General features: G+C 47.0%; 1 protein-coding gene and 7 non-coding genes across 8 annotated transcripts; all 8 read left to right on the forward strand.

Annotated features, from left to right (window-relative positions):
- The first annotated feature begins 5,111 nt into the window (after window positions 1–5,111).
- TRNAI-AAU (transfer RNA isoleucine (anticodon AAU)) lies at window positions 5,112–5,185 on the forward strand. The gene has a single exon. It is a non-coding gene; the product is annotated as a tRNA-Ile (tRNA).
- Window positions 5,186–10,361: 5,176 nt separating this feature from the next.
- On the forward strand, window positions 10,362–10,435 carry TRNAI-AAU (transfer RNA isoleucine (anticodon AAU)). Its single transcript has one exon. It is a non-coding gene; the product is annotated as a tRNA-Ile (tRNA).
- A 166-nt stretch (window positions 10,436–10,601) lies between these two features.
- Window positions 10,602–10,675, forward strand: TRNAI-AAU (transfer RNA isoleucine (anticodon AAU)). The gene has a single exon. It is a non-coding gene; the product is annotated as a tRNA-Ile (tRNA).
- A 165-nt stretch (window positions 10,676–10,840) lies between these two features.
- On the forward strand, window positions 10,841–10,914 carry TRNAI-AAU (transfer RNA isoleucine (anticodon AAU)). Its single transcript has one exon. It is a non-coding gene; the product is annotated as a tRNA-Ile (tRNA).
- Window positions 10,915–18,166: 7,252 nt separating this feature from the next.
- TRNAI-AAU (transfer RNA isoleucine (anticodon AAU)) lies at window positions 18,167–18,240 on the forward strand. The gene has a single exon. It is a non-coding gene; the product is annotated as a tRNA-Ile (tRNA).
- Window positions 18,241–18,406: 166 nt separating this feature from the next.
- Window positions 18,407–18,480, forward strand: TRNAI-AAU (transfer RNA isoleucine (anticodon AAU)). Its single transcript has one exon. It is a non-coding gene; the product is annotated as a tRNA-Ile (tRNA).
- A 3,881-nt stretch (window positions 18,481–22,361) lies between these two features.
- Window positions 22,362–23,529, forward strand: LOC126526582 (uncharacterized). Its single transcript, XM_050174440.2, has one exon. It carries the CDS (start codon window positions 22,362–22,364, stop codon window positions 23,514–23,516), a length of 1,155 nt encoding a protein of 384 aa, XP_050030397.1. The 3' UTR covers window positions 23,517–23,529.
- Window positions 23,530–23,630: 101 nt separating this feature from the next.
- TRNAI-AAU (transfer RNA isoleucine (anticodon AAU)) lies at window positions 23,631–23,704 on the forward strand. Its single transcript has one exon. It is a non-coding gene; the product is annotated as a tRNA-Ile (tRNA).
- Window positions 23,705–27,440: the final 3,736 nt, after the last annotated feature.

The raw sequence follows: 27,440 nt of genomic DNA on the forward strand, positions 1-27,440 counted from the left end.
TCTACCTGTAAAACGTGGCTACAAGATAAAGGAATGGTTGTACCGTGGACAGTCAACTGCATACTGTGCCAAAAACCACAGACAATAGAACATGTAATTATTGAATTTATTTATTTATTTATTTATTTACATATACTGCCATCTTGCATAGCAAGATATTGCAGGAGTGAGTGCATACGTATGTCAATCAATTGAAGAATACATTTGAGTGGCAAAAAGAAAACAAACAATAGAAAGAACAATATCAGGAATAACTAGTTGATTAATGAACATGATTAGGTAATAGGTTGGCAAATACATCACTTGGTAACTCGCGCAAGGACCCCTCAAGGCCATTCCAAATCACAATTGTATGCGGAAAAAAGGAAAACCTAAAACAATCAATCATTGCATTTAAAGGAACAATGTTAAGATGATGACTTCTTCTGGTGGGCCGAGAAGAAGGGTTAGTGAAAACAATAGGTGCATTGACATAAGTTTTCCCATGAGCAATTTTATGTAGCAGAATAACACGGTCACAAGTACGTCTATGGGCCAGTGGCTTTAGTAGCAGCTTGCTCGCGTGTGATGTCGGTGAGAAATGGCGGTCATAACGATTATATATAAACCGTATGGCCTTTTTCTGAATAGACTCAAGCATGTCTATGTCTTTGGAAAGATGTGGCGACCACACTACCGACGCGTATTCAAGTAGAGGCCTTATTAGTGATCTGTATGCTGTTAATTTACATTCTTTAGTTGCATCTCGTAAGTTTCTTTTAAGAAATCCCAGTTTTCTCAACGCCTTGTTGGTTATACAGTTAATGTGAGCATGCCATTTTAGATCAGGGGAGAAAGTAACACCAAGGTATTTAAACGTGTGGACGCTTACAAGCTTGTGTGCTTCATTAAAATATGTAAATTGTAATGGTTGTTTTTTATTCGAAAAAGTCATTGACACGGTTTTCTTAAAATTAAGTGACATTTGCCATGTTCTGCTCCATTCGCAAAAACGGGTGAAGGCTTCATTCAGCTCTAACTGATCATGATTACTACTTATAGTAGAATAAAGGACGCAGTCATCAGCATATAGTCTTATTTTGACAGAAGTGCCCGCGGTTACTTCAACGACATCATTTACATAGACTACAAGCAGCAAAGGACCCAAGACAGACCCCTGTGGTACACCGGATGTTACATTGACACGAGATGAGTGAACATTGTTATATGCAACAAACTGGGTTCTTGTACTTAGGTAGTCCTGTATCCAACCTAGTAATTTATAATCATGAATTATTGCCTTGAGTTTAATGAGAAGCTTTTTATGGCACACTGTGTCAAAAGCTTTACTGTAATCAATAAAAATGGCATCAAGTTGTCCTCTAAGGTTAAGTGTGGATGCAATATCATGGGAGAATTCTAGAAGTTGTGTTACCGTGGAGAATCCGGAACGGAAGCCATGTTGAGCATGCGAAAGAACATTATGTTCAGATAAGTACTCAATGATATATTTATGAATAATGTGTTCCAATAATTTACAAGATGTTGATATTAAAGAAATAGGTCTGTAGTTAGATATTTCCTGCTTATTACCGTCTTTGTGAATTGGAACAACCTTAGCACATTTCCAGAGTATTGGAACAGTGGATGATTCTACAGATTTCGAAAAAATTAGGGATAAGTACCGAGAGCTCCATTCAGAATATCGCCGTAAAAACATATCTGGTATATTATCTGGCCCAGTACTTTTCATAGTATCGATCTTGAGTATAAGATTATGTACACCAGCTGAAGTGATTGCCATACTAGGAAAAGGTGATGACGAAAGAGTAGTGCAGAACGTGGGGGTGCGTCCATCATCACAGGTGAACACTGATTTAAAGTAATTATTAAAAGCTTCAGTAATGTTAAGATTATCTGAGCATGGTTGATTAGCAATTATGAATGAAGGAGAGCTCTGACTTGGTGGACTGATGGTTCGCCAGAACTTTGATGGCTTGTTTTTAATGAAGTATGACAAGGTGCTATTAAAATAGAAAATTTTCGCATTTGACATAGCAGATTTTAAGTTGTTTTTAAGTGTGGTCAATAATGAAGCTTTCATTGGATTGTTTGCATAGGGTTGTTTGCGCAGACGCCTGATGCGACGAATTAGGTGTATAATTTCACGTGTGTACCAAGGGTGCTTGGGATTGCGCTTTATACACTTGGTTGGAATGTAATCAGTTATGCATTGATTGACAATTGAGTAAAAACGGTTCACTAACACGTTAACAGAGGAATGGTTTACGCAACTCGAAAACTCATCAAAAGAGCATGCGAGCAACTCAGTTATGGAGTTGTCATCAGCACGTTCAAAGTTCAATACTGTCTGATGTGAGGGGTGCTTAGGCATAGTTGCTAAATTCAAATAAACAATGACCCCCTTATGGTCCGAGAGGCCTTCAACGATAGTACTATCGTAACCATTTTGTCTAAGTTGCTCATTTATAAAGACAAGATCTAAAATTGAGCTTTCTCGGGTTGCGGAATTCACAATTTGCGTTAGATCGAAAGAAATAGACATGTTAATCAAGTAATCACAAATGGCTTTGTAACAGCCACCAGCAGATAGCGTTGGCCAATCTATGCCAGGGGTGTTGAAATCACCAGTAAGTAACATTTTACAACAGTTAAGTTTATGTTTGGTTATATAATCGGTAAGATCGGAAAAGACACTGAGATCCGTGTCAGGGGGTCGATAAACAGCTCCTACAGCCAAAGTGAATCCACAAAGCCTTATTTTGCACCATACTGATTCGCAGTTAGGAACGTCAGGCAATGCTGTAAACTCAATGTCTTGGTTTACGAAGAATGCCACACCGCCACCGCGCCGGTCACTTCTATCTTTCCTGAGGACGCTGTAACCTGGTGGTAAAATTTCAGAATCTAAGATGTGTTCACCAAGCCACGTTTCAGTCACGCAAATCACAGAAGGATAATAAAATGCTACGAGGTGGTGAAAGTCTTGAATTTTGTTAAGAAGACTGCGGGCATTAACGTTTACCAGCGAGAAATTAGCATCGGAATGAAGTCAAGTTTCATGTACTGCAGAGGTTTGCTTTTTGGTTTTAATCATTGAATCACCTGATTCATTCAGTACATAGCGTACATTGTCTATCAGCAAGGAATCATAGTGCAGACGAACGGTATCTTTCGAACCCGTTCAGAGAAGTCCTCATTTATATATATATCTGTACCTTTAAGCTTTCGGGCATTCTTTAATATTGCAATCTTTGACCTGTAGTCCAAAAATTTGAAAATAGCAGGACGTGGCTTATCACCTCTACGCACCCCAAGCCTGTGCCAACGTTCAATGTCTGTACACTGAACACCAAGTTTATCAGATATCAAGTTTGTGAACGCGTCAAGTAGTTGCCCGGAGGGCTCAGAATGGGGTTCGGGTAATCCATAGACAACAAGGTTATTTCTGCGGGACCTGTTTTCAAGATCGTCAGACCGACTTTCCAGCTTCAATACCACGTTTTTAAGATGAGCGACAGTTTTTTCAAGTTCCTGAACCCGCGGAATCACTTCCGCGACTGGCAGTACTGACGTCTCAAGCCTATTTAGCCTTTCTTCAATGGAAGCAAACTTGACTGTCCAAGAAGATATTTCGGAACGAATTTTTTCCTGCCCTGCGAGCAATTGCAATAGCGCTTCCTGTAACTTATCGGGACCAGGATTGGTCTCGACGTCACCAGATAACATCAACAACATTCTACGGACAGAAAAAATAGAAAACGCTCTCATCAGTGGGCCAGGCAGCAGCACTACACATCGATCATCGCTTCTATAACAAGGAAAATTGTACTTCGGGCATACCTGCAAGACAGTGCAGACAAGTTTCAACCATGTGCTCATCGTGCCGCTGCAAGACCCACTGAAGAGCATAGCGTCCGTCCTCGGCTTTATAGCGCAGTGTAAACGACCAGGTGACGCTGTGGTAGTACTCCATGCGCAGAAGGGCTCGCCAAAGGTCAAGCCACGCAGGTCCGGTGCTTCAGTCCAACGATGATGCGATGGTTGTATCACATCCTCCGATATGACGGTCCTGAGTAACGTTTCGAAGGATGGGCCAAAGGGATCATGCGCAGACGTAGCACATTCCTGGAGACATCTGGATTTGGTGCAAGCGGCAATCTGAAAGACAGTGCAGACAAGTTTCAACCATGTGCTCATCGTGCCGCTGCAAGACCCACTGAAGAGCATAGCGTCCGTCCTCGGCTTTATAGCGCAGTGTAAACGACCAGGTGACGCTGTGGTAGTACTCCATGCGCAGAAGGGCTCGCCAAAGGTCAAGCCACGCAGGTCCGGTGCTTCAGTCCAACGATGATGCGATGGTTGTATCACATCCTCCGATATGACGGTCCTGAGTAACGTTTCGAAGGATGGGCCAAAGGGATCATGCGCAGACGTAGCACATTCCTGGAGACATCTGGATTTGGTGCAAGCGGCAATCTGAAAGACAGTGCAGACAAGTTTCAACCATGTGCTCATCGTGCCGCTGCAAGACCCACTGAAGAGCATAGCGTCCGTCCTCGGCTTTATAGCGCAGTGTAAACGACCAGGTGACGCTGTGGTAGTACTCCATGCGCAGAAGGGCTCGCCAAAGGTCAAGCCACGCAGGTCCGGTGCTTCAGTCCAACGATGATGCGATGGTTGTATCACATCCTCGGATATGACGGTCCTGAGTAACGTTTCGAAGGATGGGCCAAAGGCCAATGCTGGGATCCGATATTTCTCTGGGACATCCTTCAGCGAACTATCAAAAAGGACTTACCTATTACACCACATGGAATCCGATACTTACCAGTCGAGAATCACGGCGACATTCCCTACGACATGATAATGATACTCAGCCTCCATAGTATATGGAAAACCCGAATGTCGGTAAGACATGCCGACACTAACGCTCGGCCTGTAAAGGAAAATTTTATTGAACATGTAGCGTATATGCGAGAGCTGTACCGAGCCCAGCCAGAAACACCTGATTGGGTTACACTGTTTGATGAGTTGATCAATTTCAAAAGTTTTTGAGATCCTTCTGTTGTTTCTGTATGATGTAAACAGGCAATAACGAAAAAAAAATCGGCCTGCTAGCTCAGTCGGTTAGAGCGTCGTGCTAATAACGCGAAGGTCGTAGGTTCGATCCCTGCGCAGGCCACGATGTTTCTTTTTATGCATATCCCAATGGCTGCCCTCCTTATTTTTTACATTTTATTTTCTTACGTGATGCAAATACGCATCCCTCTCTCTTCGCCGTCGCCGCCTACGCGCACGGAAAATGACTCGCCCTTGTCTTTTCGTTGGCCGCGCCATTCCTCTCACTCGGCCTGCTAGCTCAGCCGGATTCTACTTCCGGCTACCGTACGGTACGGTCGCAGAATGTCTTGCTCCGTTGGGGCGGTTGAAGCGGCCCAGCATCAGGGCCGTGGAATCAGGTTTACGGAGTCGACTACACAGGAATACCAGCTTGTTTTGCCTCATCTGCCTTCAGGTATGACGGTTTCTAAGACAGTGTTTTTGCACGGAGACTTAAAAGCAAGACCGTATCGCGTAGAACATTTTCGCGATGCGCTTGTCAGAGTACAGCTTATGCCGGAAGTGCTGGCTCTTGGGGCCTATCAAATGAATCATGCGTGGGCGATAACCTTCAAGGATGAAGACGCAAAGAAATAGATACTTTCCCTCGAGGCGTTCAGCGTCAAGGAGCACCGGTGCGTTGTTATTGACCCGTGCAAACAGGATGTGCGGATGAAGCTTCACTGGCTCCTGCACACCACGCCCGACGACGAAGTTCGAACGGCTTTGGCACCTTTTGGCAAAGTTATTGAAATTTCCAAAGAGAAGTGGCGTGTCTCAGGCTGTTACGAGAAGGGCTCGCACACACGTTTGGTGTCCTTGCGCCTGAAGTCCGGTTTGACGGTCGAAGACCTGCCGCACCAGTTGCGCATAGGCGAAGACAACGCGCTTGTATTCGTATCTGGTAGAGCGCCGCTCTGCCTCCGGTGCCACGGCACCGGTCACATACGGCGCGAGTGCCGGGTACCGCGCGGCGGTGCCTGCCATCGCTATGGCCACGAGGAGAGCCAGTGTGTACGCAGCTATGCCAACGTAACCGGAATAGGTGGAAGCGACATTGTGCAAGAGCACCTTATGGACCAGGCCGACGCCGAAGAAGCTTCTGTGGGAAGTGGGCATAAGGCGAGCAGGCAAGAGAACCCACCTGTAGCGTCTTCTGAAAAGGACAAAGAAGTAAGAACGGAGGACGAAAAACGACAACCGGCCCACCCAAGCACACCCGAAAGTACTCCCGAAATGGAAACAAATCTCGGAGGTGGCGCTTCGCAGAATGACTCGGAGAACGAGGCACTCCCGAGAAGTGAAAAAGGAAGCCAACCTGCAACAGCTGTCACTAAGAGACCTCATGAGAAGGTGGCTAGCGACGAGGATTGCTCCGACCCAGCGAGCGCTGTGGGACCACCGCCGCTGAAGTCAACGACCACTCGTAGGAGCAGCTTCAAGCCCAAGCCGACGGTCCCACCAGACCGGTTGCAAGGGCCGCGAGTGCCTCCGCGTTAGCGGGGGTTCCTTTTTGCCTTCTTGTTCAACTGTATGTATGAGGACAATCATGTTGAGACTTTGGTTGAGTTGAGTGTCTTCAAGGTAGAAGCGGGGCTAATTACCCGTGTGGACGAATCCGCCTGCTGTGCACACTGACCGGTGATGTAAGTCTCCCTCACCTGTATTTGCGTAGCGTATTAGGTATTGTGAAAAAAAAATAAGACAATGGACCCAAATCTTTCTGCACTTCGTATTGCAACGTTGAATGTACGGGGATTGACAGCAAGACGACGGCAAGTGCAAGTTAGTCGCCTAATGCTCGATAATGACATAGATATTTTGGCTATTCAGGAGACAAAAATCGAGAGTCAGGAAGCAACAGACCGGATGGTCGAGACCTTTAAAGCAAGATATAACGTTTGTGTGTGTCATGCTGCTGGCAAGTCCGGAGGATGTGCCCTTTTTTTGCGCAATAGTATCGGAATATTAGAGGAAGCAGTCCTTACCAGTGAAAATGGTCGGCTAGTCCTGTGTGATTTTTTTTTAATGAAGCTGAGTGGCGTCTTTTGTGCATCTACGCCCCGAATAGAGAGAGGGAGGAGCGCAAGGTTTTCTTCGAGTATGTTGAACCGTTTTTGTCTTGTGAAAGGAAAGTTGTGCTTCTTGGTGATTTTAACTGTGTATGCTTGCCTGAAGACACAGTCAAAAATGTACCTATTAGAGATTTGAGCGCTGATCTATTGAACACAGTTACACAAGAAAAATATATGTTTGATGTGGGGGATGTACTCCGTGGTAATTGTGTGCAGTATACGCATTTCCAAGGTGCGAGTCATGCCAGGTTAGATCGCGCATACATTTCAGCAAGCCTTATGCCATTACGCTTCAAATACATGGTAAAGCATGTAAGCTTCAGCGACCATAGCCTGGTCATGTTTGAAATAGGCACGAAACGAAAAACTTCACTGTTTAATTGGAATCTTTGGAAGCTTAACGAAAAGTTGCTACATGATGAAACTTCTATGCGGGCAGTGACAGAAAGAATTGAAGCTGTTAACTCTGATAAGTCTGACAGGATTGGTGCATTGTGGGAACAATTTAAAATTGATGTTAAAATTACTGCAATTGATAGAGCATGCGCACTGCGGCACAAATCTAAACAGGAAGAAAAAGAACTGCGAAATACTCTGGACTATCTTTTAAATGCTGAAACCACAATACCTGGGCTGTTCTCAAGAGATTAAAGAAGTTAAAAGAAAGATGGAAGCCATGGAAGCCGAAAAATATAGAGGGGCCGTGATAAGAGCGCGGGCTGAACGGCTCTGGCTGGGGGAAACCCCAACCAAGCGTGCACTGGGAGACGAAAGATGCTACGGCGCAAAGAACGAAATCAAAAGAATTTGCTATCGTGATGAAGTCACGACTGATCAAAATGTGATCCAGAAAGCATTTGTTGAAAGATACACGGGTTTGCTGGGGTGTAAGACACCTGTACACGAAGGCTTCTTTACAGAATTTGTGCCACTAATGCCGAGGTTGGACGACGATGCGAAAAATACACTGGAAGCTCCCATTAGTGTTAATGAAATCGAAACAGCAATAAAAGAGTTAAGTGTAGGAAAGTCGCCTGGGCCTGATGGCCTTGGCGCGTCCTTCTACAAAGCTTTTAAACAGGAATTGGCTGAAATACTCTACCATGTTATTAATGAAGCGTATGACAGCCGTGGAATGCCTCCATCTTTTAAAACAAGCCATATTGTACTAATACCTAAAACAGATGACCCCTCGAAATTACTTTCAGTGGAAGCATATCGGCCGATAAGCCTTGCAAATGTTGATTACAGGATATTCATGAAAGTGTTAGCTAAAAGACTGCAAAGTGCAATAACATTGGTAGTTGGAAAACACCAAACATGTGGCATAAAGGGGAGGACAATTTTCACGAATGTTCATACAGCTCGAAGTGTACTGGAGTGCTGTGATATGGTATGCGGGCACGTGGCGATGGTACAGCTGGACCTTGAGAAAGCCTTTGATAGGGTAGCGCACGAGGCGATCTTTCGATTACTGGAATATACTAACGTTGGCAAGGTGGTCCTAGATGGGGTAAAAATGGCTTACACTGATTGTACTACCAATCTAATAATTAATAAGACATTAAGTGATCGAATATCAGTTGTAACTGGTGTAAAACAGGGAGATCCGATTTCAGCATTATTATTTGCAATGTTCTTGGAACCTTTTTGTCTTAAAGTGCAGAACAACCAGAATATACGAGGTTTCCGTTTCTTCACGCATGAAATTAAAATCTTGTCTTACGCAGGTGACATTGCAATTTTTTGTGGAGACAAAACAAGCATTAAAGAAGCAGTAAAAGATGCCAAAGAATTTCGTAGCTTTACTTGCAGTGCCATAAACTGGCAGAAGTGTTTAGGTTTCTGGCACGGAGAATGGGAAGATAAGCCGGAATGCTATGAAAGCGTAAAGTTCACAACTGTGCCATCCAGCTACCTTGGTGTTCCGCTTCAATATTATAAAGATGCAACGAGCCAGTGGGCAGAGCCAACTAAAAAAATGAAAGCGCAGACATCAAAGTGCGGCGGACGAAGTTTGTATATTTTCACCGCTGCGACGGTGTGTAACTTGTTTTTGGTAGCGAAAGTGTTTTATATGTTACAAGTGTTGTGTATGTCAAGGATTTGTGTGCAGAAATTGCACAGAATATTTGCTGTTTTTTTGTGGGCATCTGGCTGGGAAAGGATGAGTCGTGTAAACTTATTTCATGCGGTGGGGAATGGAGGTGTAGGTTTATCTCATTTGTTCTTGAAAGAGGTCGTGTCGAGATTTGTGTTTTTTCGCGACCAAAGTGACGCGTTCTTGCGCACTGTTATTCAACTGCGATTGTGTGATGCATTGCCTGATTTTATTGTTACGTCACACACGCTTCGTAATGTAGCTGTGAAAGGATTTATGCGTGAAGTTGTGGATAGTGTCCGTTTTCTGAGAGCGCATTTTTCAGTAGATTATCTGTCAGATGTTTCCAGAAAGAAGCTTTACAAGGACCTTATTTATGTCATGTGCCCTACACCGATTTATCGTTCAGCATATCATTTAGGACAAGAGCGGAATGTGCTGAAACGTGTAAAAGGTTTTCCTGTGAAGGCTTCTACAAAAACTTTCTTCTTTATGTTACACTGCGGCACACTACCTGTCAAACCTTGGCTCCAGGAAAAACGTATCTTTGTGCCTGGGAGCGTCAACTGCATCATTTGTAAAAAGCTAGAGACAATAGAGCATATTTTCTTGAATTGCTGGGATTCTATATTCTTATGGGACATCCTACAGAGAACTCTCAAAAAAGATTTGCCATTAACGCCTTTCGGGATAAGGTTTCTGCCTGTTGAGCAAACAGAGATGGTGCCGTACGACCTAATAATGTTGTTGTGCATGCACAGTCTCTGGAGGACGCGAATGGTGGTCAGAAATGCAGACCAAGTTGCACGACCAGCAAAAGAGTATTTTGTTGAAAATATTGTATATGTACGTGACGCATATAGGTCTTTATGCGAGCCCCCAGAATGGCTATGGATCTTTGACAACCTCACGACAACAAAATACCTTTAACCAAGCTGTATAATGTGTAATACAGCCGGTGTTTTTATCGCCTCATTTTATTGTGAATGTGGTTTTCCTTTGATTTCAAAATTGTGAATTGAGTCATTCCATGTTTTGTTTTTCGTATTGTATCGCTAACAGGCAATAAATAAATAAAAAAAAGCCTGCTAGCTCAGTCGGTTAGAGCGTCGTGCTAATAACGCGAAGGGCGTAGGTTCGATCCCTGCGCAGGCCACGATGTTTCTTTTTATGCATATCCCAATGGCTGCCCTCCTTATTTATTGCATTTTATTTTCTTACGTGATGCAAATACGCATCCCTCTCTCTTCGCCGTCGCCGCCTACGCGCACAGAAAATGACTCGCCCTTGTCTTTTCGATGGCCGCCCCTTTCCTCTAACTCGGCCTGCTAGCTCAGTCGGTTAGAGCGTCGTGCTAATAACGCGAAGGTCATAGGTTCGATCCCTACGCAGGCCACGATGTTTCTTTTTATGCATATCCCGACTGCTACCTTCTTTATTTTTTACATTTTATTTTCTTACGTGATCCACGTGCGCATTCCTCTCTCTTCGCCGTCGCCGCCTACGCGAACGGAAAACGACCTGCCTTGTCTTTTGGTTGGCCGCGCCATAGCTCTCACTCGGCCTGCTAGCTCAGTCGGTTAGAGCGTCGTGCTAATAACGCGAAGGTCGTAGGTTCGATCCCTGCGCAGGCCATGATGTTTCTTTTTATGCATATCCCAATGGCTGCCCTCCTTATTTTTTACATCTTATTTTCTTACGTGATGCAAATACGCATCCCTCTCTCTTCGCCGTCGCCGCCTACGCGCACGGAAAATGACTCGCCCTTGTCTTTTGGTTGGCCGCGCCATTGCTATCACTCGGCCTACTACTCAGTCATTCCACTTCCGGACGCGCTAGCGAAAGGTTGTGTCACCATGAGCTCCGATGGAGCGGATACAGCGGCCCATATGGGTCGTGGAAACAGGTTTTTTGCCGAAGAAAACCAAGGATATGAAGTCGTTCTGCCACAGTTACCTAAAGGTGCGTGTATTACAAATACTGTTTTTCTACATGGAGATATCAGGGCAAGACCTTATCGTGTGGAAGATGTCCGTGACACGATGGTTCGTCTGGGAATGCTGCCCGAGGTGCTTGCTTTGGGGGCTTTCCAGATGAACCACTTATGGGCGGTGACCTTCAGCACAGCAGAAGGAATGAAGAAGATGCTCGCGGTTGGTGACGTCAAGATAAAGGAGAGGCGATGCCTCGTTATCGACCCAAATAAGCAAGACGTTCGGCTAAAGCTACATTGGCTTTTGCATTATGTACCGGATGAAGATGTACGCACCGCGTTTGCGGCCTACGGGAAGGTGACACAAGTATCGAAGGAGCGATGGCGCGTCCATGGTATCACGGACAAAGGAACTTCGACTCGTACCGTAGCACTGGAACTGAAAACCGGAGTTACTATCGAGGACCTACCACATCAGCTTCGAGTGGGTGGCATGACAACACTTCTGGTTGTGCCAGGCCGAGCGCCACTGTGCCTACGGTGTCGCCGAACGGGGCATATTAGACGTGACTTTCGAATACCGCGGTGCGGTCAGTGCAGGCGCTATGGTCATGAAGACAACGAATGCACTCAGACATATGCTAAGGTGGCAGGTACGGTTACAGCCGACCGTGTCTCGGAGCACATCATGGACCAAGTTGACGCAGAGGAAGCAGCCAGCAGCAGAATGGGGGAGCCCGTGTACACGCCCCTTTCTAAATTGTCGACGGAGAAAGAAAAGAATGTGGAACGCGCGGAAGAGGTCGGGCATTCTATCGAGCCAACCAAAGCGGTCAACGATGCTCCAGTGGACGAAAACAACAAAGACGGAGGAAAGAATACCACCGCGTCAAACTGCCAGCCAGAAGACATGGACGTCGTGAGTGCAGGCGTAAGTGGCGCAACTCCAAAGCGACCGATTGAAGAGGTCGCTCCTGACGGCGCCGACCAGGCAAGGGGGCAGGGAGTGAGCCGGCGACGAAGGTGGCCACGGGCAGGCGAATCAGCACTAAGCCCACACCCAACATCGGAGCGGGCACCCGACCGCCGCGGAAGCCACCCTCGTAGCAACGAGGGTTGTGCTTAAACCAAGGGCATTAAAACCATAGACGGAAAAGGACACGGCTAGAATGGCTTCAGCATCATGTGACGTGTGTGGCGGGCTCACGCCGTGTGCGTGTATACCCGCAAGTCCTTCAAGGTTTTGCACCGGCGACGCCGGGCCTACGTGTGAGGTAGGAACCATGCGATCTGTTCCTACTGGCGTGCGGACTTCGCAATCTAGAACCGCGTTACGGGTTGCCACATTGAATGTTCGTGGACTACGGTCTAGACGAAGGCAATATCAGGTCAGTCGTCTCTTCCGCGAGTATGACCTTGACTTGATAGCTGTTCAGGAGACCAAGGTTGAAAGTCAGGAGCAAACGGATCGCATGGTCCAACCTTTTAGGTATTTGTACAACGTTTGCGTATGTCACTCCCTTGGCACGTCTGGAGGCTGTGCCATTTTTTTGCTTAGTTCTTTAGGTCTTGTGGAAGAATATGTTTATTCTAGTGAAGACGGCCGAATTGTATTTTGTGATTTTCTGTTCTTGTTCCAGAAATGGCGCGTCATTTGTGTATATGCACCAAATAGCGTTAAAGATCGTCTCAGGTTTTTTGCAACTGTTGAACCATATTTAAAATGTGAAAGAAAAGTGATTCTGCTCGGTGATTTTAACTGTGTATGCCTGAAGGAAGATAGGAGCAAGGGATTGCCAGATCGGGATCAAAGTGCTTTGTTTTTATCTACGATTATGCAGGAGTGTGGACTAGATGATGTTGGAAATGTACTGCAAAAAGGAAGTGGCACTGTCTATACTCATTTCCAACGTGATTGCCACTCCCGTTTAGACAGAGCGTACGTGGCAGACGTGCTTGTACCACTTTGCAACAGTTATGAGGTTAAGCCGGTAGCGTTTACTGACCAAAGTGTCGTGATGTTTTCAATAGGCGTAAAAAAAAGTAGGTCAGGTTTTTCGTGGAAGTGTTGGAAACTCAATAACAAATTACTTAACGATAAAGTCTTCGTAGACAATGTGAAAGTACTTATAGAAAAATTGCACTTGTTTGAGTCGGGGAGATTTGTTGACGCATGGGAGCGGTTTAAGGAAGAAGTAAAAATTAGTGCTATCGAGAGATCTTCCATTTTACACCAGAATAAAAAAAGAAAAGAAAGGGAACTACAGTGTCAGCTGGAATACTTGTTGACAGTCGAGAGCGCGCAGCCAGGCACTTTCAATGAAGAAATAAGAAAAATAAAGAATCAGCTTGAAATAATTGATATAGAAAAATACAGAGGCGCAGTTATACGCGCACGCGCAGAACACCTCTGGCTCGGCGAAACACCGACGAAACGATCCTTGAGCGAGGAGAAGCGGTACGCTTCACGTAAGGAAATAACGCAGATAACGTACGGTGAAGAGATTACAAGGGACAAATTGATGATCCAACAAGCGTTTGTCGAATATTACAAAGGATTGCTGGGATGCAGCGGTAAAAGTGAGGCCTCTTTACACGGTGAATTTTTGACACCAATGCCTACATTAGATAATGAAACCAAAGCACGCCTTGAAATGCCAATTGACTTAACCGAAATAGAAAGAGCAATAGACGATCTAAGTGAAGGGAAAACGCCGGGTCCACACGGACTTGGTGCTGCTTTTTATAAAGCGTTTAAGCATGACCTCTCGAAGGCTCTTTCGCGGCTCTTCGCTAAGGCGTACGAAATAAAAGATTCACCACCATCCTTTAGAAGGTCGCATATTGTACTGATACCCAAAAGTGATGATCCAGTGAAGGTTTTATCGGCGAGTGCTTATCGTCCTATAAGCCTCACCAATGTAGATTATAAGGTGTTCATGAAGGTGCTAGCCAAAAGACTGCAGACTGTAATACAACTAATCGTAGGACCTCACCAAACGTGCGGCATAAAGGGCAGAACAATAGGAACGAACATTCACACAGCGAGGAGCATCCTAGAATGTTGTGATGCATGGGACAGGAAAATCACGATGTTACAATTAGACCTCGAAAAGGCTTTCGATCGTGTAGTGCATGACGTACTTTTTACAGTATTGGAACATGTAAATGTCGGGAATGTTATCTTAGAAGGTGTGAAAATGTCATACAAAAATTGTGACGCTAACATTGTCATTAACAAAGAAGTCATTGAAAGTATTCATATTGCCGGGAGCGTTCGCCAGGGGTGTCCAATTTCTCCTTTATTGTTTGCTATTTACTTAGAGCCCTTTTGTTTGAGCATAATTCACAATAACAAAGTACGTGGTTTTAAGCTTATGATGGCGGAGGTCAAATTATTGTCTTATGCTGATGACATTGCCGTTTTCTGTGAAAACAAAGAAAGTATTAGCGAAGCTGTGAGAGTAGTCGACAAGTACTGCAAGTGGTCCGGTAGTGCAATAAACTGGGATAAATGTGTAGGTCTGTGGCATGGCACCTGGGAGGCAATGCCAGATGTTTTCGAAAATGTGAAATGGAAGGACGTACCCACAAAGTATCTCGGGGTGCCACTAGAGGGATATAAAGATCCAGATGAATATTGGAAGGACGAAACTGAAATGCTGAGAGAGAAAGTAAATAAGTGGGGAGGGAAAAACTTCTCGATATTCGCCCGGTCAACAGTCTGCAATATCTTTTTGGCAGCGAAAGTTTGGTACGTGCTTCAGGTGCTGTGCATGAATAGGCTAAACATTCAGAAGATACACAGAATCTTTGCCACTTTTGTTTGGGGATCCCAATGGGAACGCACGAGTCGTACAAATCTTTTTCGATCAGTGAGAGCTGGTGGGCTGGGATTGGCCCATTTGTTTTTAAGACAGATTGTGTCGAGGTTTACTTTTCTACGAGATCAGAGTCATCCATTCCTGCGCACCATGTTACAAGTCAGACTATGCTGTTATTTACCTGAATTCATTGTATCGACTTCTTGTGCAGGGCGAATGGGTATACGTGGTTATCTGCGCGAAGTAGTATCGGCGTTCAGTATATTAAAGGTTCGTTTTTCTCTGCAGTACTTGTGCGACGTTAAGTAAAAACGGCTGTATAAAGATCTTATCGACGTAATGATGCCAGAACCCTTGTATCGCACCATGTATGCAATCGGGCCCGGAAAAGATGTCTTTAAAAGAATCAAAAGAATGGTAGTACGGCCATCAGCCAAGACCTTTTTTTTTCAGCTACATACTGGTACGTTGCCCGTGAAACCATGGCTAGAGGAAAAGGGCCTATTTGTTCCGTGGAGTACTAATTGCCTCTTGTGCCGTAAGCCGGAAAGTATTGATCACATCTTTTTGGAGTGTTGGGATGCCGTATTTCATTGGGACATCCTTCAGCGAACTTTAAAGAAAGACCTCCCTATAACACCATACAGTATTCGTTTTCTGCCGGTTCATTGTGAAAGTGGCATGCCGTATGATATGTTTATGTTGAGTATGCACGCAATTTGGAAGACGCGTATGGCGGTGAGGCATGCGGATGTAAACGCACGCCCAGCCAGAGAATACTTTATAGAAAGTATAGCTCACACATCCTGTTACAGGCTAACGCGTTATGTAGAGGGCAATGGGGTCTTACCGCACTCGATGATAGGATTTCGGCCCGGCCTCTCGACTCAGGATGCTATGATCAGGATTAAGCATCAGATCCTTGACCGGCGGACAAGGGATATTAAGGCACTAATTGGACTTGATGTGGAAAAAGCTTTCGATAAAATCCGACATTCTTTCATTCTACGGGTGCTATCGGACTTGAATTTGGGGCAGCGGCTTTTCCATTTTGTCAAGGCTTTCCTTACGGATAGAAGGACATGTCTCAGGTTTGGGGAGATAAAGTCGGAACTCTTTAAATTGGGTTGCTGTGGTACTCCACAGGGATCCGTACTCTCCCCTATGTTATTCAATCTGGCGATGTCGAAGTTGGCTAATAGACTGGACACTGTCCAGGATATTGGCTATTCTATCTACGCGGATGACATTACTATATGGAGTGTCGGTGGTAGTGATGGAGAGCTTGAGGCTAGGCTGCAGCAGGTGGTGACGCTTACGGAGGAGTATCTGGGTCTCATGGGGCTCAAGTGCTCCACTAAAAAGTCGGAGTTGTTGATCTTCAAATCCAAGAAGCTAGGTCGAAGGCCGAGGGGTTGGGTACCGGAAGTTGAGCCTTGCATTAGAATTCATACTAGGGAAGGGTCGGTGATACCCAAAGTTGAAGCAATCAGGGTCCTGGGTTCTGTACTTGAAGCAAACGGATCGAATATTAGAACTATTCAGCGTATTACCAAGAAGACGGATGAGGCCATAAGACTTATAAGAAGGATCTCTAATAAGCATAGGGGTTTAGGAGAAGAAGGTGCAATGCGCTTAGTTCACGCATTTATTATGTGTCATTTCTCGTATGTGGCAGCTATGCTAAATTGGAATAGGGGGGAGAAAAATAAATTGGAAGCATTAATCAGAAAAGCCATCAAGGCTGCGCTTGGTCTGCCTATGACTACGTCAAACGATATGTTGTTACAACTGGGTTTGCATAACACCTTAGATGAAATTGCTGAGGCTCAACGTACCGCGCAGAGGGAGCGGTTGCTAGGTACACCAGCGGGTAGGTATATTTTAGAGTCAATTGAAGAAGCCGTGGCTGTGTCGTTCGATAGGGCGCCCCTACACGAGTTGAACGTGAACCTTAGGGCGAATATCATGGTTCGTCCTTTTCCGCGGAATGTGCACCCCGTGCACAATGTAGGGAGGCGGGTCGCGAGAGCTAGGGCTTTGTTGCGAGAGGCAAAGGATCAGGAGGAACAGTCTGCGTTTGTTGACGCCGCATGGATTAATGGTAAAAATGCTTATTCGGTGGTGGTGGTAGATGGCAACGGGAGCGTTAGAAATGCTGCTTCCATTTATACCAAAGATCCGGGGGTTGCTGAACAGGTGGCTATTGCTCTAGCACTAATTGATTCAAGAAGAGTTTTGGTGTTTAGCGACTCGCGATCTGCGATCACAGCCTTCTCGAGAGGACTTGTTGCGAAACCGGCTAACAGACTGCTACAGGGTAGGGATATCACTTCGCATACAGTTACTTGGTTCCCAGCGCACATGGGGACAGTGGAGGGAGCCCCGCGTAACCTCAACGAGGTGGCGCACAGGGAGGCACGAGGATTAGTGTGCCGTGTACTCCCTGAAGGGGCTGGATCTCCCGCTCCTGAGTACAGGGACCAACTGTTAACCTACAACGACATCACCAAGCACTATTACTTAAGGCGCAGGGCATTCCCGCTGCCACATCCTAAATTAAATAGGCCGCAGGCGGTTACATTAAGGCTTCTGAAGACACGAACGTACCCTAACCCGGTCATCATGAATAAAATTAATCCGGACTGCGGGGTTTCAGTCTATTGTAGTAAGTGTGGGGGTTTGCTCGATTTACAACACATGCTGTGGCGCTGCTTGGCGTTGGCCGGTGATGGCTCTCGAGGTGAACAGTGGTGGCAGCGCATGCTGCACAGTGAAGTGCTGGCGCACCAACTCAGGGCTGTCCAGAGGGCCCGTGTGATGGCAGAGGGGCTCGGCCTCTCTGTACCGACGTGGGAGCGGCCCGCATCAGTCCCAGACTGATCCCTCAGGACCAAAATGAAGTTTTTCATACCATACCATACCAGGGATGTATATTGCGCAGGCGAAGAACAGCCGGAATGGCTACCCGTTCTGAATGACCTCATGTCATTATAATCATCCCCACGTCAAACAAAGCGTGTTTGACGTTTTTAAACATTTTTCAGTGTCATGTTTTCTGTAAATGTGTTTTGTTCTGTTGTTCTTTGCACGTGATGTACCAATCAGAGAATTAAAATAAAAGAAAAAAAGCCTGCTAGCTCAGTCGGTTAGAGCGTTGTGCTAATAACGCGAAGGTCGTAGGTTCGATCCCAGCGCAGGCCACGATGTTTCTTTTTATGCATATCCCAATGGCTGCCCTCCTTATTTTTTACATTTTATTTTCTTACGTGATGCAAATACGCATCCCTCTCTCTTCGCCATCGCCGCCTACGCGCACGGAAAATGACTCGCCCTTGTCTTTTGGTTGGCCGCGCCATTCCTCCCACTCGGCCTGCTAGCTCAGTCGGTTAGAGCGTCGTGCTAATAACGCGAAGGTCGTAGGTTCGATCCCTGCGCAGGCCACGATGTTTCTTTTTATGCATATGCCAACGGCTGCCCTCCTTATTTTTTACATTTTATTTTCTTACGTGATGCAAATACGCATCCCTCTCTCTTCGCCGTCGCCGCCTACGCGCACGGAAAATGACCCGCCCTTGTCTTTTGGTTGGCCGCGCCATTCCTCTCACTCGGCCTGCTAGCTCAGTGATTCCACTTCCGGCCACCGAGCGTGACGGACGTGCGCATCATGTGCTCCAACGGAGCGGTATCAGCGGCCCAGCTTGGCCGTGGAAACAGGTTTGCTGGCTCGAGTGACCAGGATTATGAAGTTATTTTGCCGCGGCTACCAACAGGTCGAATTGTTGCAAATACGCTCTTTTTGCACGCCGACGTCAGAGCAAGGCCCTACAAGTTCGCGGATTTTCGCGACGCACTGGTTCGTTTGGCACTGCTCCCCGAGGTTGTCGCCTTGGGGGCGTACCAGATGAATCACATCTGGGCTATCACGTTCAAGAGTGTTGACGGAATGAAGAAGCGGCTTTCAGTCCGTGAAGTGACTGTTAAAGAACGACGGTGCATTGTGATTGATCCCGACGACCAGGACGTGAGGATGAAGATCCACTGGATTTTGTACAACGTGCAAGACGAAGATGTGCGAACAGCCTTTGCACCTTACGGAACGGTGACGGAAGTCGCCAAGGAACGCTGGCGCGTTCAGGGAGTCATGGACAAAGGTTCGTCAACGCGTTGTGTGTCTTTGAAGATGAAGCCTGGAGTCACCATTCATGACCTGCCTCACCAGCTACGCATTGCTGGAGAGCAGGCCCTCGTTGTGGTTCCTGGAAGAGCCCCGCTTTGCCTAAGGTGCCATACTTCAGGACACGTCCGACGGGAATGCAAAGTTCCCCGTTGCAATCAGTGCCGTCGCTTCGACCATGACCAATCGCAGTGCGTCAAAACGTACGCAAATGTCACAGGGCACATGAGAGGAGAAGACGACTCCGAACTTCTCATGGATGCGGACGAATCCGAGGAGGCAGCGAGAACAGCAGAAAAGAATACGCCGCAGGCAGCGCCTAACGACGTCAAGGGGGGCGTGGCAGCGACACAGACTCAAGACCAGACCACTGCGTCGAAGCAGGCTGTTGTAGCCCCGAAGATTGACGCAGCGGAGCTAAGCACAAGTACTGCTACGGAAGCAGTACATGGAAAACCTCAAGAGGAGGGAGAAGGCATGGACGTCGTCCAAACAAGCATCAGTAGTGCTCCAGGAAAAAGGACACACGACAAGGGCTGTGTCGAAGAGGTTCAGCATCCTTCTGCGAGTATCGACGACCACCCCCCAAATCGGGATGGCAGCGCCGGCCGACGTTTCGCCCGAAGCCCAACATCCCGCCGGACAATAAGCCGGCGAAGACTACACCGACGTAGCAACCATGGCTCTCTTCTGGCTTGACAAGGGACGAGAGGCGACCCACAACGGGACTACGATGGCCAGCGCGCTGAGGCTGCGCCAGCCTGCTGCAGAACGCGAGCACGCCTCTTGGGTGGGCTCGAGAACTCTTGAGAAGGGAAAATTGCTGAGCTTCACTTCTCGGTGTATTAAGGCTGAAGGTGAGCACGATGCCGTTCGGCCTATTTAATTTGTCGCGCCAATGGCAGGCAGAACAGAAGCAGCACTTAAATTTGCCACCTTTAATGTAAGGGGACTGGCAGCGAGGCGGCGTCAGTATCAATTAAGCCGCCTCCTGCTTGAGAACGATGTGGACGTAGTGGCAGTGCAAGAGACCAAGGTGGAAAGTGAAGCTCAGACGAACCGCATGGTTGAGCCTTTCAGAAGCCGTTACAATGTATGCGTGAGTCATTCTGTTGGTACGTCAGGAGGCTGTGCCATTTTAATTCGAAATTGTTTAGGTGTTATTGAAGAATCTGTTACAGTTTTCAACACCGGGCGTTTTGTGATGTGTGATTTTTCGTATCTTGATTTACAGTGGCGCGTAATGTGTGTGTATGCCCCAAATAAGGAAAATGAGCGCAAAGCTTTTTTCGAAATGGTTCAGCCCTATCTGAAGTCTCCTAGATACATTATTCTGATGGGTGACTTCAACTGCGTATGCATGCCCGAAGACAGAGTTACTAACGCGACCATTCGAAACCAGAGCTCGTTACTTTTGAATGCAATTGTCCTGGAGCACAATTTAGAAGACGTCGGGAGTGCTCTGTCAGAATGTGCCCGTCTGCGGTTCACACATTTCCAACAAGCAAGTCATGCAAGACTTGACAGGGTTTACGCGTCTGCTGGCCTGGTCCCAATGTGCAGTGACTACTTGATTAAAAACGTTGCGTTCAGCGATCATTGCATGGTAATGGTTACAATAGGAACGAAGACCAAAAGGTCGAAATTCAACTGGGAACTATGGAAATTTAATATAAGGCTTCTTGAGGATGAACGTTCTGTGTTTACAGTAAAAGCAAAAATTGACTGTTTGCAAACGGGTGATCAGAGGGACGTTATTGGAAAATGGGAACATTTTAAAGAAGAAATAAAACTGATCGCTATAGAAAGAGCGAGTGCGCTGCGTCAAAGCGACAAGGCAGACGAAAAAGAATTTCAGAGCCGCTTAGATTTGCTGCTGAGGCTGGAAAGTGCTCAGCCGGGCCAGTACGAAAAAGAAATAAAAGAAACAAAAAATAAGTTAGAACTGATGGATAAAGAGAAATATAAAGGAGCGGTTATACGCGCACGTGCAGAACGGTTGTGGTTTGGCGAGACGCCGACAATGCGGTCCCTGTGCGACGAAAAACGATATGCAGTAAAGAACGATATAAAAGCGATAGAGTACAAGGGCGAAATGGCTCGTGACTCTAATACTATTCAACGTGCGTTTGTCGATTATTACGAAGGACTGCTGGGTCACGAGTCACGTGTTGAAGAAGGCCTCGCGGCGGAGTTCTTGGCGCTGATGCCTATCTTAGAGGATGAAGTCAAGCTGGGGCTCGAGGCACCGATTAGTGCAGCGGAAGTAGAGCGCGCAATCGACGAGTTAAGCTCCGGAAAATCACCTGGTCCCGACGGGCTGGGCGCAGCTTTTTACAAAGCGTTTAAGTCTGACATGGCGCATATTCTACACAGCGTAATTCAAGAAACATACGAAAAGCAGATGATGCCTCCGTCCTTCCGAAGAAGTCACATCGTCCTAGTACCGAAGAGTGAAGACCCGGTTAAGAGATTGTCAGTCAGAGGGTATCGGCCCATAAGTCTCACGAATGTGGACTATAAAATATTCATGAAGGTTCTGGGCAGAAGGTTGCAGAATGTAATAAAAGGTATCGCAGGCCAGCACCAAACGTGCGGGATTAAAGGACGTACGATAACGACAAATATTCACGTAGCACGGAGCATATTAGAATGCTGCGATGCTTTTGATAAACGTGTAGCCATGTTGCAACTGGACATGGAAAAGGCCTTTGACCGCGTCAACCACCATGTTCTGTTTTGTATCCTCAAACACGTGAATGTCGGCCGAGTGCTCTTGGAAGGTGTCAAAATGGCATATGCTGGTTGTACGGCAAACCTTATTGTTAATAAGCAGCTGAGTGAAAGTATCACAGTTCGTTCTTCCGTGAGGCAAGGGTGCCCATTGTCTCCAGTGTTGTTTGCACTGTATCTCGAACCTTTTTGCCTAAAAATTATATCAAACGAAAAAGTGCGTGGCTTCACGATGTTGTCCACTGAAGTCAAAGTACTTGCGTATGCGGATGATATCGCCATATTTCGCGAAGATAGGGAAAGTCTAACTGAAGTGGTGAAGGACGCGGCTAGGTTTTGCAAAGCCTCCGGAAGTGTGATAAACTGGGAAAAGTGTTTTGGTTTCTGGCACGGAAAATGGGATTATGCGCCTGAAATGTTTGAGGGCGTTCAGAGGGCAACGTCACCTGTCAAATACTTGGGAGTGCCACTAGACCAATATCAAGAACCTGCAAAATATTGGGAAGCGGAAAATGAGCGCACACGCGAATGTACGCACAAATGGGGTGGCCGCGATCTTTCAATTTTTGCTCGGGCCACAGTATGTAACCTCTTTTTGGTGGCCAAGGTATGGTATGTGCTGCAGGCACTGTGTATGTCACGGACCAGCGTCCAGAGATTGCACCGAGTTTTCGCAGTGTTCATTTGGGGGTCGAGTTGGGAGAGGACAAGTCAAAGAAATGTATTTCTGTCCGTTCGAAAGGGTGGCCTAGGTTTGGCTCATTTGTTTCTTAGGCAACTTGTGTCAAGATTTATGTTCCTCCGAGACCAAAAAGATGCTTTCCTGCGTACGGTAATGCAAACTTGGTTGAAAGAGGCACTGCCTGAATATGTTGTATCATCCAGCCCTGTGAAACGCATACGGGTGCGGGGCTTTCTTTGGGAGGTTGTGCGCGCTTTTCAGTGTTTGAAAGTTCGCTTTTCTGCACAGTATCTTGCTGATGTTAGAAGGAAACAACTTTATAAAGACCTTATTGATACGATGTTGCCTATACCTTTGTACCGTTCCATATACTGTGTTGGCTCTGAAGGGAATGTACTGAAGAGAGTGAAAAAGATGTCGGTGCGGCCCTCAATGAAATCATTCTTCTTTCAGCTGCACACTGGCACACTGCCCGTGAAACCATGGCTACAAGAGAAAGGAATATTTGTCCCATGGTCCACAAACTGTCTAATCTGTAGAAAACCGGAGACTATAGTTCACATGTTCCTTCACTGCACAGACGCTGTATTTCACTGGGACGTCTTGCAACGAACTTTAAAAAAGGAGCTTCCAATATCACCTTACGGCATAAGATTTCTATCGGTAGATAGCGGTGACGAAGTGCCGTGGGACATGTTTATGCTTATCAGCTTACACAGTATATGGAAAAATCGAATGGCGTTTAGGCATGCAGATGAAACTATCCTCCCTGTACGAGAGTATTTCATTGAAAATGTGTCTTATGTAAGAGATGTGTTAAAGGCTCAAAAAGAACAGCCGGAATGGCTCCCATTAATGGATGACCTCGCCAAACTGAAACGCTTTTAATCCTTTGGTGAGAGCTGGCCAGTGCACCGCTCGCATCTTTTACTTGTAAAGCCATATTACTGTTTTGTATGTCTTTCGTTGACATGTACCAAGAAGGTAATAAAGAAAAAAAAAAGCCTGCTAGCTCAGTCGGCTAGAGCGTGGTGCTAATAACGCGAAGGTCGTAGGTTCGATCCCTGCGCAGGCCACGATGTTTCTTTTTATGCATATCCCAATGGCTGCCCTCCTTATTTTTTACATTTTATTTTCTTACGTGATGCAAATACGCATCCCTCTCTCTTCGCCGTCGCCGCCTACGCGCACGGAAAATGACTCGCCCTTGTCTTTTCGTTGGCCGCGCCATTCCTCTCACTCGGCCTGCTAGCTCAGTCGGTCATTCTACTTCCGGCCACCGAGCGTGACGGACGCTGAATCATGAGCTCCGTTGGAGCGGCGACAGCGGCCTTTGTTGGCCGCGGAAACAGGTGGAACAGCGATGAAGACGCAGGCTATCAGATTATTTTGCCTCCACTGCCAAAGGGGCGCATCGTGCTAAACACCGTGTTTTTGCACGGCGACGTGCGAGCTAGACCCTACAAAGTAGAAGATTTCCGGGACGCTCTTGGCCCAACAGGATTGCTGCCGGAAGTGCTTGCCCTCGGGGCCTACCAGATTAACCACGTCTGGGCTGTGACTATGAACACCGCGGACGCCATGAAAAGGCTGCTGGAAGTCAAGGAGCTGAAGGTAAAGGGGCGGCGCTGCATCGTGGTCGACCCTCAGGATCAGCAGGTGCGGCTGCGTCTTCATTGGTTAATACATGGTGTGGCCGATGAAGATGTAAGAACGGCATTGGCGGCTTTCGGTAAAGCCGTACAAGTCACCCGATAGCGATGGCGCGTTCAGGGTATCAACGACAAGGGGACGACTACCCGGTCCGTCTTGCTCAAGCTCAACAGCGGCGTGAAGGTGGAAGATCTCCCGCACCAAATTAGGGTCGCCGGTGAGCTGGCCCTAGTCGTCGTTCCTGGCAGGCCAATGCAGTGCTTGCGCTGTCAAGGCACTGGTCATGTACGACGAGACTGCAAGGTTCCCCGGTGCTCGCAATGCCGTCGGTTTGGACACGCCGAGGACCAGTGCGTACGTACATACGCCTCTATGACTGGGCCAGCCGAAGGCAATGACACAGCAAGGTTGGTAATGGACGCGGCCGAGGCCGAAGACGCGGCGAAAGGGGCGGGAGACCAGGCAACCCCATGTGCTGTAGGCGGTGTGCTTGCACCTGATGCGGGCGCGGGGACACCACTGGACAAGGAAAACTCTACGGAAGGTGTGGCAAAAAAGCCAGCAGAAGAGACCAAGGAAGAAAGCAAGAGCAGCCTAACGGAAGCCAGCGAGCAAATGAAGACAGCTGAGGACCAGTCGGCGCAGAATGACCCTATGAGCAGCAATGTCAGAGCCTCGGTCAAACGGCCTCTTGAGAAGGCTGCAGACAGCAGCGCAGCGAACCAAGGAAGTGGGGAAGACGGGCCGCCTTCGAAGACGCCAACGGGCAGGCGCAGCAGCTACAAGCCACGACCGAACACCGCTAACGCAGACAAGAAGTCCGAGAAGAAGCCGCCACCGCTCTCCAGTGGTACCGGTCCACCGGGCGGCTCCGGGGGCGTCTAGCTGTGTGCTAGGCGCTAAAGGTAAACACCATGCTCCGGGCCAAAACTTTTCACTAGACCTATAATCATGGCTCCCAACCCGTCGCTTAGATTGGCCACGCTAAACGTTCGAGGTCTGGCCGCCAAGCGAAAGCAGAGCCAAGTGTGTAGGCTGCTGGTGGACTATGACCTTGACGTGTTAGCCGTGCAAGAGACAAAAGTAGATGGTGATGAAGAGACCCGCAGTATGGTGCAGCGCTTTACGCCACGCTACTACGCGGTAGTGAGCCACGCCTTAGGGACGTCGGCGGGCTGCGTGCTGTTTGTTAGAAAATTACCCGGTATGACGGTGCAAGGTTTTTATTCATGTACAACTGGTAGATTAGCTTTCTGTGATTTTGCTTTGCATGGAATTGAATGGCGGGTGGTATGTATTTATGCACCAAATGCGTTGGAGGAACGGGCTTTGTTTTTTTCCATGTTAAAAGGGTATATATCTTCTGAAAAGCAGATGGTGCTGTTAGGTGATTTTAATTGTGTTCTCAATACCCGAGATCGGTCTAATAGAGGGTTAAGGAGCGATAAAAGTAGGGATGTTTTGAACGAGATAATTACTGAATGCGAATTAGCGGATGTGGCGGAATGTATGATAGGGATGCGAGATGTGCGTTTCACGCACTTTCAAGGAAACAGCCATGCGCGCTTAGATCGTATTTACTTGTCGCTTCAAGCAATACCAATGTGTAATAGTTACAGTGTATATCCTATTCCCTTCACTGATCATTGTCTGGTTAAATGTGACTTAGGAAGGAAGAAAAAAGGCGGCAGCTTCTCTTGGGAGCTGTGGAAAATGAATTCAAACTTAACTACTGACGAAAGTTTCGGAGAATATGTATCGGACTGCATCAAAAAAATTCTAATGAGCGGCGAGGGTGAATTAAAAGATCGATGGGAAGTGTTTAAACAGTGCATTAAAATGAAAGCCATCAATCGTTCCGTAGCAATAATGCATGAAACAAAAAAGAAAGAGAAGGAACTGCGAATAATCTTGGAAAAGCTGACAGAACTGGAGCGCCAAGAACCGGGAACATACAAAAGCGACATACGGAATATTAAACAGAAACTTGAACTGCATGATGAGGAACGCTATCGCGGAGCGATAGGTCGTGCTCGAGCCGAATCCTTCGCGATAGGGGAGGCGCCCGCAAAAAGGGCGCTCGGACTGGAAAAATCGGACGCTCGACGTAATCATATTGACGTGATCGAGGTGGGTGGTAACGAAGTTACAGATAATGATAGTATCGCACGAGCGTTTTTTGAACACTACGAAAATCTTTTCGCATTTAGGCAGGTGGACCTAGAACGGTTTAAGACGAACTTCTTGAAAAGAATGCCTCAACTGACTGAAGAAAGAAAAGTTGCATTAGAAACGCCGATAACTGTTTTTGAAGTGGAACGCGCAATTGACCGTTTGAATCCTGGCAAGTCACCGGGCCCTGATGGGCTTTGCGCTTTGTGGTACAAGCGGTTTAAAAAGGAATTGTCAGCAGTACTTGTAGCAATTTTTAACGAAGCGTACGATGGTAAGGCGTTACCGCCATCTTTCGGTCAATCACACACGGTGTTGATTCCGAAGACAGAGGATGTAGATAAGTTGAAAAGTGTAACATCATACAGACCAATAGCACTCACAAATGTAGACTATAAGATACTAATGAAAGTCTTAGCAGCTAGACTTCAGTCGGTTGTTAAAGACATAGTCGGCCCACACCAAACGTGTGGAATTAAGGGTCGCACTATTGCGACGAATGTTCACAAGATGCGCTCAGTTCTTGAATGTTGTGAGTCCCTTGAAGCGTGTGTGGCCATACTTCAATTGGATCTGGAGAAGGCATTTGATTGCGTAGCGCATGCTATTTTGTTTGCAGTGTTGGAACACATTAATGTCGGATCCGTCATCACGGATGGTGTAGCTCTGGCGTATCGGAACTGCTGGAAGAAGAGGTGCCGAGCAGTGCGGACGTATCCACGTCGGCTCCCGCTTTCTTCACTGTTTTTGGGCGCCTTTCCAAGAAGAACCCTGGATATATACCTCACCGGAACCGCCAAGTTTCAAGGAATCGGCTGATGCCAGAGTTTTATCGGTGGGTGGACTTTTCGGCATATTCTGAGGCTTTTGCTCTACGATCACGCCGACGAGGGAGCTAGCCCTAACGGGCACAGCCTGCTCTCGGCGCGGCGGTGCAGGCAGGCCTGCCTGTAGAGGCAGTCCCACGCTTGCGTTTTGCCGTCTCTG

The sequence above is a fragment of the Dermacentor andersoni genome, chromosome 8, assembly GCF_023375885.2.
Source record: "Dermacentor andersoni chromosome 8, qqDerAnde1_hic_scaffold, whole genome shotgun sequence".
NCBI classification, from domain to species: Eukaryota; Metazoa; Arthropoda; class Arachnida; order Ixodida; family Ixodidae; genus Dermacentor; species Dermacentor andersoni.

What these genes read in the sequence shown, in the direction of transcription:
- LOC126526582 (XM_050174440.2), top strand. Translation starts at nt 22,362, where the DNA reads ATGTTTGAGGGCGTTCAGAGGGCAACGTCACCTGTCAAATACTTGGGA.